General features: G+C 36.5%; 1 protein-coding gene across 1 annotated transcript in view; it reads right to left on the reverse strand.

The window, feature by feature from the left end:
• The window catches only part of Snap23 (synaptosome associated protein 23), a 30435-nt gene that overhangs the window by 13650 nt on the left and 3882 nt on the right, over window positions 1-12903 (reverse strand). The window contains 4 exon segments of the mRNA XM_053743344.1: window positions 757-874; window positions 1565-1613; window positions 2030-2071; window positions 2870-2970. Coding sequence (XP_053599319.1) covers window positions 757-874; window positions 1565-1613; window positions 2030-2071; window positions 2870-2926 — 266 coding nt within the window. The 5' untranslated portion in view covers window positions 2927-2970.

Raw genomic sequence — 12903 nt, forward strand, 5'->3', positions numbered from 1 at the left:
TTGTTAACCCTCCTTGTCTGAAAGGAAAAAGACATTAATTTTACCCTGTTCTGTATCATCCTGGTGTATATATATATATATATTCTTCAATCTTTTTGTGTACGATTTGAAAATGGATACCAGGATTAGTCAAATTAAGTCATGCTTTCCATGAACATGCCTACTTACATGAAAAGTTTTATCTGCTTGAAAGAGAAATATCTTAAGTTTGTCTACAACAAAGTTCCTCATTTAGGCCCTGTTATAGTTTGAATATGAAGTGTCCCACAAAAGCTCCTGTGTGAATGCAGGAAGTTCAGAGGTAAAATGACTGGATTATGAGAGCAATGACCTAATCCATCCATCCAAGTTTGAATGAACTAACTGGATGGTAACTACGGGTAGATGGGGTGTGGCCAGAGAAGATAGGTCACTGGGGGCTAGCCCTGAAAGGGTTCATCTTCCCTGAGGTCCCTTCCCCACTCTCTCTGTTTCCCAGCCACCAGGAGGTGAGCAGTGTTCCTCTACCATGCTTTTCCCCATGAACTGCCTCACCTTGGGCCCACAGCAATGGAGTCAGCCCACTATGGACTAAACCTCTGAAACCATGAGCCAAATGAAACTTTTCCTCCTCTAAGTTTTTCTGGTAAGGTATTTTGGTCATAGTGACACGAAGCTGACTAACACAGACCCAGTCATACTTCCGACTTTATTTGAGGGGTGGAGGGCAGGTATACTCTCATTTATACATTTTCAAAAGTTGATTTATCAACTCACCTATTACATGGGCAGACACAAAGGCCACAGCACTTGTTGAGTTCTGTTAAAGTCTTCTCTGCCTCTCTCATGTCTTTATTTATTTGATCCATGCCTTCTTCTATTCGGTTTAGTTGTTCTAAGAATGAGTTGTAAGTATTAAGTTTTGTGTTGCATTCAGTGTTAACCAGAATTATAGAGTAGTAAATTCAACCCCAAACTACCAATAACTCACAACAGTGAAAAGATCAAAGTTAGAAGTTATTATAAATTATTAACTTGAAAATAATCTTTCACATCCTGGATCCTGAGGTACCTGGCCTTTTATTGTGGAAAAAAATTGTTCTAAAGAAACCTGTTCAGAGGAAAACTCTTAAAACCAACTGTAACTTTGCCCAGACCAGATTCCCAGCATCACTTAACAGGCTCAAAACCTGAGGGTTGTTATAAGACTAATAAAAATTAGACCAGATTACCTAAGACCAGCTCAAATTGAATGCTTCTAAGCTTATCAGAATTTAGACCTGTTTTAGGACTTGATTTCTGAAGATGAGGCAAGAGTATCATAATATCTAAGGTATATATAACCAATGCATACATAAACCACATCCAACTAACACCTACTTGGTATACAGTTAGGAACTGCTATCTCACTCTAAACCAGCTATGAACATGATATAATTCAAATTAGAAGAAAATAAGTAAAAATATCACTCTTATCTTACAAAAAGAAGACATTCCCAAAACTGAAATTATAAGTGGGTAATTTGACAGGGTTTTTTAGCATAGTAAGTCAAATTAAAAGTTTCTGCCAATGACTTCAACTTACCCCCTTGTTCATCCAGCATAGTGATGGTCTTGATTCCTGCATCCTGAGACTAAAAGAAGGGGGAGGGGGAGCTGATAGTACAACAAAACAAACCCAAAATAACAGTAACAAAACCTACAAGAACTGACAAAGAGCAAGAAAGAATCATTTAGAAACCCAAGTTCTCAGAAGATCAGAGCTATAGACAGAACTAGCAGTCTTAATCAATAGACTTTAACATATTAACCACCAAAATAATTGGGTCACAAACTCATGGTGAATTCATCTTCCCTGTCATATTCCCAATACTGTCAAAGGGAAAAGCAGAAAAGGCCCATTAGTGCACGGTTTGACAATTTCAGCAGTTGCTGGTTTCAAATAATGAAGTGTATTGATATGATACCCTTTAACACCAATTCTAGTTAGTGCTACTAAGATCCCTCCTATAAACTTCTATACTTAACTTGATGATTAAACACTGCTTACCTCAATAGCCAAACCCAGGATTCTTCTTGTACTTTCCAGAGACTAGGAAAAAAAATGCAGATTTTAGTATTTCAAATTATGCAAAATACATAGAAAAAATCTCACCACAGGTCATATTCATGATGCTACTCTATATTTAAAAACTGCCACCCATCCCTTCATAATAAAACAAAGAATGTTGGCCACCATACTTTTACTAATTTTCTTCCTACCAGATACTCCTTAAGAGAAATGTAGAGTTAACAGGATTCATAAAATTTTAATCTAGGTAGAAATCAAAGTATATTACACAGATATCTGGAAATTGTTATACAAAAATCAAAGTCTAGCCAGGTGCAGTGGCACATGCCTGTAATCCCAGCAGCTTGGGAGGCTGAGGCAGGAGGATTGCTCAGATTCAAAGTCAGCCTCAGCAACTTACTGAGACTGTAAACAACCTAGTAAGATCTTGTTTCATAATAAAAAAAATTAAAAAAAAAAAAGCTGGGGATGTGGCTCAATGGTTAAGCACACTGGGTTCAATCAATCCTTGGTACTAAAAATTATAATTAAAATTAAAAATTAAAAATCAAAGTCCAGAATTCTTTCCAGAAGAATCATTTCTGTTAGGAAATGATTTACCTTAAAAAAAAGAAAAAAAAAGTCATACAAACTGTTTTCACCTATGTAGTTTTTCAGTGGGTTGGGGAAAAAAGAAGCTGGTAATGGCCCTATGGGGTAAAGACATTCTTTAATGTAAGGGAAAGGGAAGAATCCAAAACAACCACTAAGAAAACCCTCTTACCCCTCCACTGTGAAACTGAAATGGCATCAGTTATTGATTCTAAGTAAAATATTTACCTCATCAGTAACCTGGTGAGCCCTTAGTTGAATCTCTTCTGATGACAGATTATCCATGATGAATCAAAATTCTATCAGGCACAGAAATGTAAATATAGAGACTGTATAAGAAAAGATACAAGAAAATTTGAGCAAAGAGCATGGATTTACAGCATTTAGCTTCTTAGGATAAAGAGTTGATCTCTTTATCTACCTGCCTTTCTATACCATAGGTTAAGAAATTAAGACTAAACCAGGCATGATGGTGTTTGCCTGTAATCCCAGCAGCTCAGGAGGCTGAGCAAGGAGGATTCCAAGTCCAAAACCAACCTCAGCAAAAAGCGAGGTGCTTGTCAGTGCCGGCCTTCCTTGTGTAAGGGGATCTGTCGGATTCTTCCTAATTCAATTTCTTTCCCTTTCCGGGCCCTTCCTCATCATCACCCCCTTTACCTTGGATCATGTTCAAGAAATGTGATGGAAAAAAAAAAAAAAAAAAAAGAAATGTGATGAAAAAGAAAATGTGTCCAACTGCATTCAGTTGAAAACATCAGTTATTAAGAGTATTAAGAACCAGTTGATAAGAGTAATATTCAGGTACTGAACCATGGCTAAATCAAATCATGCCTAAGAAAGATATTGTCAAAATAGTCTGATGCCATGAACATATAGAAATCCTTACAGTAAATGGAGAATTACTGTTTTTTAGAAAAAGAGAAGGGCATTTTTATCCAACCCTAAGATTACTCCACAAATATTCTGCTATACCAGCAGGTTGATAAAGCAGCCATCAAATTTGTACTCAGTGAAGCAAATACATGTGTCCAGGCTTAACTTCTCCTGGAGCTAAGATTTACCCCACTGCAGCAGTTACCATTGAAAAGGGAGGGAGTGGGAGCGGTGCTGGGGGTGTCGCTCAGTGGTAAAGCATTCCTGTTAAATCCCTAGTACCATAAAAAAAAAAAAATGCTCTTCATATGTTGTCTGAATAAGTCCAAGTAAGGTACATAACATAATTCAAAGTCTTGTGAATGAAGAACACAGGAATCACTTCTAAAATATGTCCAAGCTAATCATTGGAGAAAATAAAATAGTTCTCATTCTTAACAAGGAAAGGGTATAAAGCACTCAGAAAAGAGCTAAGGTCTTTATTATGAGAGTCTCCTGCCATCCAATTATTTGTATTGTTTGTTGTTTTACTGAAGTTTCTAAGAAAACAAATAATATTTCTCTAATACACAGTGACTCCGAAAAAACCTTGTGCAGTCACTTAAAAAATAAAACATTTAGTTAGGTATTGGTTCAGTTCCACTATATTAAACTTGATATCTGTCTGCCTCAGCACCTCCCCTCTACCTTCTCCCCACTCTCTGGGATTACAGGTGTGTGCCACTGTGCCTGGCCATTTTAAGGTTTAATTAAGTGTGCTAAGAATAGTGGCACAAGCCTGTAATCCAGTGACTTGGAAGGCTTACCCAAGAGGATCACAAGTTTGAGGCCAGCTGGCAACTTCGTGAGACCCTGTCTCAAAATAAAATAAAAAAGGGGCAGCTGGGCACAGTGGTGCATGCCTGTAATCCCAGCAGCTCAGGAGGCTGAGACAGGAGGATCGTGAGTCAAGTCAGCCTCAGCAAAAGTGAGGCGCTAAGCAACTCAGTGAGACCCTGTCTCAAATAAAATATAAAAAAGGGTTGGGGGTGTGGCTCAATGTTTGAGTGCCCCTGAGTTCAATCCCTAATACCAAAATATAAAAAATAAATTTAAAAAATTAAAAAGGGATTGGGAATGATGCTTAGTGGTAGAATGTCCCAGTATAAAAACAAAGGCTTGAAAATTCCAAGAGTCATGTCATGCCTTCTAAGTGTCAAAAAAATGCAGATGTAGTTGGGAGGTAGATGTGAAGACTTACTCTTTTTTTTTTTTTTTTTTTTGGCAGTGCTGGGGATCAAACCCAGGGCCCTGTGCTTGCAAGGCAAGCACTATACCAACTGAGCTATCTCCCCAGCCCCCCAAGACTTACTCTTGACAAGACAGTGAGGTCATTTGGAAGGACACACCCTTTCAGTGAACTCAAAGTTCTGTTTAATACTTTTTGTTTTTTAATTCCCTAAGGAGATGACATTCAAAAGCAAGGATCCAGAATCTCTAAAGCGCTCACATATTTGGTATGCTGACATTAGGACACAGCTGCTAAAGATTTCTCTACTTTGGATGCCTGAAAGTGTTACCCACATGATCATGGTATATGAAATTAAGAGACAAAGCAGAATTTTAAGGAGAAGGACCAAAGACAGACAAGGAATAATACTCCTCAGACTCACCAGTCTTTGCAAATCTGATAGAGGGTAGCAGAATTAGCTAGACTTACTAGATGGCTCCTAATTTAACTTTCTTAACTCTTTTTAAAACTGAGTGAAGGAAAATGGCTGGGCATTATGGCACAATGCCTGTAATCCCAGGAACTCGAAGGCTGAAGCAGGAGGAATGCAAGTTTGCAGTCAGCTTGGGCAACCCCTGTCTCAAAATGAAAAATAAAAGGGATGGGGATGTAACTCAGTGGTAGAGCACCTTGAATTCAATTCTCAGTACTGGAAGAAAAAAAAATAGATGATCCATGCAAAGTACTTAGCAAATCACCCGGCATATGTTTGGGTTTAATAAATGTTAGTCATTACTTTAATATTATTACTGAAACAGAAACAGCAGGCAAAATAAAAGTTAAGCAACAATGTTAAATTGTTGACATTGTTAAAAGTAGTGAGTGACACTTATGGTGAAAGCAATTAAAAATAAGTTACTAAATATTAATTGTTACATCTGTCAGGCTAAATTTGAATATTAAAGCTGATGATATTGTATAGGCTACATATCTCTTTTCACAGCAGTCATGAGACTGCACACAAGACAAATATCACACAGGTTAACATTAAACCAAGTTTCCTGTTAGGTACCTCTACAGACAAAAAGAAAAGTGTGTGTGTGTATATGTATGTATATAGAGAGAGACACACACATACACGTACGCATAGATACAGATATAGATATCTTTGTATGTCTAAAAAAAAAAACTCCCCTTAAATGTTGTTGTTTTTCTGGCTAAGACTGGGCAACAAGGAACAAAGTGACACAAATCATGAAGAGGACTTAGGTTATGAAGACTAGAATATAGGGTAAATAAAAACAGGCTAAAGAAATAAAATATGTGCTATAATTACTATGGGAATTAAATCTAAGGAGAAAAATGTTTGGTAGGGAATTATCAAAATAATGTCAAGGGCTGTGGAGGTATTCACAGAACTAAGAGTGGCTTTTCTTCTTTTCTCAATTTTCCAAGTAGTCTGCCACGTACTTATATTTTAAATTTCATACATTTGTGTTTAATCATAAAATATGATAGCTAAGACAGCAAAGAAAGCAGATTTATAAGACTGGAGAAAACAAAGACAAGCAATAAATTCTAGACCCTAATTCATAAGCATAATACCAATTCTTAGCTTCTCTTGAGAGAAGTCTTCCAGTTGGCACACATAGTAGAAATAATTTTGTTGGAATATTCTCAGATAATAAACGATTTCAATTCATAAAAGTACCGAAATATAATAGCAGAACTTATGTCTTAAAACTATTAACAGAGGTTTAGAGGAAAAGTTCTTGATAAGTTTAGCTGGAAAACATAATTTACCTTTCGTGGCTGGAATGAGTTCTATATGGGGTCTGAACAAGTTCTTAATACTTGTATGACAGAATACTAAGAAGCAGATAAGGGCTAGGGTTGTAGCTCAGTGGTAGGTAGTGTGCTTGCCTACTATATGAAGCACTGGGTTCGATCCTTGTCACCACATAAAAATAAATAAATGAAGGTATTTTGTCCATCTACAAGTAAAAATATTTTTAAAAGAAATTATTTACCTTATGTACATGTATGATTACACAAAGATGTGACTCTACTTCATGTACAGAGAAATGAAAGTTGTACCCAATTGTGTACAATGAATCAAACAAATCAAAATAAAATATTAAAAAATAAAAAAAAGGATCCTTTGTTTTTAGAGATTTAAAATCATTATACAAGATTAAATACTTGTTGGAAAAACAGCATGGTATTGGCACCAAAATAGACAGGTAGACCAGTGGTACAGGATAGAAGACACAGAGACATACCCACAGAAGTACAGTTATCTCATACTAGACAAAGGTGCTAAAAACATACAATGGAGAAAAGATAGTCTCTTCAACAAATGGTGCTGGCAAAACCGGATATCCATATGCAGTAAAATGAAGTTAAACCCCTATCTCTCATCCTATACAAAATTCAACTCAAAATGGATCAGGATCTAGGAATTAGGCCCAAGACCCTTCACCAAATAGAAGAAAAAGTAGGCCCAAATCTCCATCATGTTGACTTAGGACCAGACTTCCTTGACAAGACTCCCATAGCACAAGAAATAAATGCAAGAATCAATAAATGCGATAGAGTCAAACTAAAAAGCTTTTTCTCAGTAAAGGAAATAATCAATAATGTGAAGAAAGCCTACAGAGTGGGAGAAAATCTTTTCCACATATATTTCAGACAGATCACTAATCTCCAAAGTTTATAAAGAACTTAAAAAACTTTACACCAAAAATACTAAGAACCCAATCAATAAAAGGGCTAAGGAAATGGGCAGACCCTTCTTAGAAGAAGATATACAAGTGATCAACAAATATATGAAAAAGTGCTCATCATCTCTAATAATTAGAGAAATGCAAATTAAAACCAAAGATTTCATCTAACTCCAATTAGAATGGCTATTATCAAGAACGCAAGCAATAATAAGTGTTGTCGTGGATGCGGAGGAAAAGGCACACTCATACATTGCTGGTGGAGTTGCAAATTGGTGCAGCCACTCTGGAAAGCAGTATGGAGATTCCTCAGAAAACTTGGAATGGACCGACCATTTGACCCTGCTATCCCACTCCTTGGTTTATACCCAAAGGACTTAAAATCAGCATACTACAGTGATACAGCCACATCAATGTTCATAGCAGCTCAATTCACAATAGATGGATTGTGGAACCAACCTAGATGCCCTTCAATTGACGAGTGGATAAAGAAATTGTGGTATATATACACAATGGAACATTACTCAGCCATAAATAAGAATAAAATTATGACATTTACTGGATGAAAATGGAAAATATCATGCAAAGTAAAATAGGCCAAACTCAAAAAACCAAAGGCTGAATGTTTTCTCTGATAAGTGCATACAGATATAAAACGAGGGATGGGGGTGGCAGGGGGAAGAGGAGAATGAAGGAACTTTGGATGGTATAGAGGAAAATGGGGTGGGAGGGGGTGGGGAACAGAAAGGTAGTAGAATGAAACAGACAGTATCATCCTATGTATACATATGATTACACGAATGGTGAATCTACATCATATACAACCATAGAAATGAAAAGTTGTACCCCATTTGTGTACAATAAATCAAAATGCAGTCTGTAAAAATAAAAAAGATTTTAATTAAAAAAAAGATTAAATATTTGTTGGGGTTATAATTCAGTGGTAGAGCGCTTGGGTTTGATCCTTAGCACTACATAAAAATAAATAAATAAAGTAACTGTATTGTGTCCATCCACAAAATAAAAAATAAAAACAGATTAAATACTGGGGCTGGGGTTGTGGCTCAGTGGTAGAGCATGTGTGAGGCACTGGGTTCAATTCTCAGCACCACATAAAAATAAATAAAATAAAGTTACTGTGTCCACCTACAACTAAAAAAAAGAATTAAATACTTATTGAAGATATGCAATCAACTAAGAGAATATATTTCAAAGAAAATTCCACATATGGGCCAGGAATGTAGCTCAGTGGTAGAGTGCTTGCCTAGTATATATGAGGTCCTGGGTTTAATCCCTAGTGCTATAAGGAAAAAAAGGGGGTGGGGGAAAAAAGAAAAAAGAGTTACTTGGGTTGTATATGATTTTATTTATTATTAAATCTCCTGTTAGTATGCTTGTTATGTCTATAAAAGGTGAATAATTAAATAAACTGTTGAGTGAGCATAACACAGAGGTTTATAACAGACAATGCATTCATCCTAGCTCTGATACCCAGTGACTTAGTTCACCTTCTGTTGATATCAGAAAATACCTGAGACTGGGTACTTTATAAAGAGCTTTATTTAGCTCACAGTTTTGGAAAATGGAAGTCCAAGATCAGATGGTCCCCATGTGTTTGGCTTCTTATGAAAGACCCCGTGGCTGGGACAGAGAAATGGAAAGGGAACCAGCTGTGTACAGAAGCCAAGCACGTGGGGTGGCCTCTCTTCATAACAAACCCACTCTCAAGAGCACTCCATGAGACCAGCAGTGCCCTCTAATGATCTAATCACCTTGCACTATGCCCATACCCAGCATGGCAGAGACACCTGTTGTGCCACATTTTTGAGTACGAGATGGGAGGTTCACTTGAGCCCAGGAGTTGGAGATCAGCCTGGGAACATAGCAAGACCCTGCCTCAAACAAAACAAACAAGGTTCCACTACTTCAACACTACCAAACTGAAGAACAAGCATTCAGCACTTGAACTTTTGTGAGGGAGGAGTGGCACATCCAAACTACAGCAGCTAAGCAAGTTACTTAACCTATTTATGTCACAGTTTCTGTTCACTGAGATAAATAGATCTATTTACCAGGGTTATTTCAGAAATAAAATTAGTAAATGTACATAAATTGCTTAGTACAGTGGCTGGTACAAAGTAAAAGTTTATAAAATGACAGTAATTAATGACCTGAGCGTTTATACTCATGTTATCAGTTATGTTCTGTGTCTGTGGTACTGATGTGGCACCAGAATGAGGACCTAATTAGAAAGCTTCTAGGTGAACTTGGAATCATAGCCAAAATACTTGAATGGTTTGGGTATACATTTTACTTAGGCAAGGTGAAGGCTTGCCAATCATCTTCAACCTACACCTGTTATCTCATGTCATAAATGCCTTCACTCTAGGCCCTAATGAAGTCCAAGTAAGCGTATATACAACACAGTTACACGTTTCCTACTTCAAAACTCAAAGATGAATGGAATAGAAGAAAGGATTACAGAAAAAAAAATCAGAAGCCGGGCATGGTGGCACACTCCTATAATCCCAGTGGTTCAGGAGGCTGAGGCAGGAGGATCCCAAGTTCAAACCCAGCCTCAGCAACTTAGAGAGGCCCTGAGCAACTCAGGGAGACCCTGCCTCTAATAAAAAAAAGGGGGGGGGGGGCTTAGGGATGTGGCTTGGTGGTTAAGCAGCCCTGGTTTCAATCTCCAGTACCAAAAAAAAAAAAAAAAAAAAAAAAAAAGAAGATGAAGAAAATAAATTAGAAATTCAGATTCATATTTCATATCATCACTTACTGGGTAAAAGAATTTAATTTCTCTTTAGGACTATATTTTTTGCTCCCAGATAGCATTTCTAATATGAAATGCTAAAAAGGTTCACATACTTCCTCAAAAACTATAGGTACATTTGAACTGCTCATGCAAACAATGGGCTTTGATTATTCCAAAATATTCTACATACCCTGGTCCAAAAAAAGAAACTATGCTCCAATTAGGAAATGTAATTCTTCCTGAAGGCATTTAGTTGCACTTAGACTTTCATTTACATTAGAATAGTTTTCTCCTTTTACTTCCTCTTTCAAGTTTGCTTCTAGCTTCCTCTGTGAACAACTTTAACCATTTTTATGTAGGGGCCCCAAAATTATGTAAATACTATAAGCAGACCATGGAAGCATATCTAATATAAACATCTTGGTTTCAAAATACACTAAAGCACATGATTCAAGACAGAAATCATACTGGGTGAGAGAGAACCACTAAATATCAGGAATCAAAACAGGAAGACCAAATTACACTTGTTTTACACAAGTGCCTAGAAATTTAATTGCTTGATGTCCAACCTGGTCTTTATGCCCCTGCCAACCTTGGAACTTTCACAATTCTACCCTAAGTGACCAGGAAATAATTCTGGGAAGACAGATGTGGGTATGATTATAATTAATTACATTGACCCTTAGCAGGTCTGGTTCACATGCCTGTAATCCCAGTGACTCAGGAGGCGGGGCAGAAGGAGCAAAAGTTCCAGACCAGTCTGGACAACTTAGTGGAATCCTGTGTCTCAAGAAAAAAAGGCTGGAACTGTGGCCCAGTGGTAGAGGACCCGTGGGTTCGATCCCCAGTACCACAAAATAAATAAATAAATAAATAAATAAATAAATAAATAAATAAATAAATAGATAGATAAACAGATAAATAAATGAATAAAACAATGAAAAAAAAAGGAAGAAGAAACAAAACAAAACAAAAAAAAAAAAAGTAAGAAAGAGGCTTAAGAGCCAGAAGTTGGCAATCTATCTAGGGAAGACAATCTGGCAGGTATAAATATAGAGGTCTACTAGGGAGATACCAACGGTGGGGTAAAGATGAATAGCAAGGTTTCACTCTGAAACATTCTCCCAACCATCTTAGCTTTTTAGCTCTGACTCCAAGTTTATTTAGATGGTTTTGTTAACTTCTCAAATGTTCTGACACCAGGAATCAGAAGTCACATATAGCATACTAAGGCTGCTGGAAAATAATATCCCTAAACAACATTAAAAGAGTGGTATTACTATTTGGAGGCATAATGGTTTCAAATCCTTACAACTGCTTATTTAAACTTCTCTACACTTTAGTTTCCTCATTAAATGAAAATAATAATAATGTTTATTTCAAGTGTTATTATATGGATTAAGTTAATTCATGCAAAGCATTTAGAACATTGGCTAACACTGGGGGGTATGGCTCTATGGCAGAACATGTGCTTAGCATGCAGGAGCCCTGGGTTCAATACCCAGCACCAAAACCAAAACAATAGTAGGCCTGGCACAAAACGCTCAATAAAGCTACTATGATCTTTCAATATAATTTTTTAACTGCAAATATGAAAGATTTATTTATTTTTCCATTTAGCAACCTGCATCTATTGGATTGCTTCAGTATACCCAGATGCTGTGGGAAACAGGAGTAGAAAACCAGTCCTTGTTCTTGAGCAATTCACCATGGAGTGAGAGAGCCAAAGATAAGTATGTAAAAACAATCTCAATCAGAAATAGTAATTTTAAAAAATTAATTGCACAAAACAAAAATTCCTCATCATAAAGGTTATATGCATAGTTTCTAAAAGTCCAAATATTTTTGAAGTATACTAAATAGTGAAAGATCCTTGCTATTTTGCCTCCCTGTTTCCCACATAGTAAGAGTAAATATATTAACAGAACATGTGATATCTTTCCTAGTACAGAATATAAATTTACACATATTATAAATGCATATACACATACATATGCTGATTTACTTTTGTACAAAAAATAGAATCATACATATTATTCTGCAAATTTTTTCACTGAACAATAGTTTTCTTCAGTGATAACCTGATTCTCTTTTTAGTGGCTGTATAGTATTCTTTTGAATTCAATTCCCCTAGAGATAATCACTTATCCTCCTATTTTCCTCTTTCACAAATAATGCTTCAGTGAGCATTCTATCACTAAGTTTCAGTTGTGTGCTGGTAAACAGTTAATAGTTTGTTCTCTGAATTTTAAAAAAAAGTCTTGATTTGTTAACATTTGCCAATTCCCACGGTATAAATAACCCCACTCAGCAATTTCAAGATATCGTTGGGACACCATGGAAAGTGGAGGTAGGAAGAGATGTACAATCAGCTTTTGCTACCCAGTTCAATCAGCTCCAGCACACCACTGCAGATTTCATTATGCACATTCTTCTGAGTGTTTTACAACACAAGAAAGCAAAATATTAAAAGGCAATTACTGGGCTAGGGATACAGCTCAGCTGGTAGAGTGTGCCTTGGGTTCAATCCCTGGCACCACACACACACACACAAATAAAAAATAAAGGCAATTATCATTTGCCAGACAGGGGAAACACAATTAGCATATTAGTATAATAAAAGTGAACCACGAATTAAATGATTTCCTTCTGGATTCTAAAGAAGGCCCTCTGTTACCTTAAATAGATTGTTTCAAAG

This window comes from Sciurus carolinensis, chromosome 2 (assembly GCF_902686445.1).
Source record: "Sciurus carolinensis chromosome 2, mSciCar1.2, whole genome shotgun sequence".
NCBI lineage: Eukaryota > Metazoa > Chordata > Mammalia > Rodentia > Sciuridae > Sciurus > Sciurus carolinensis.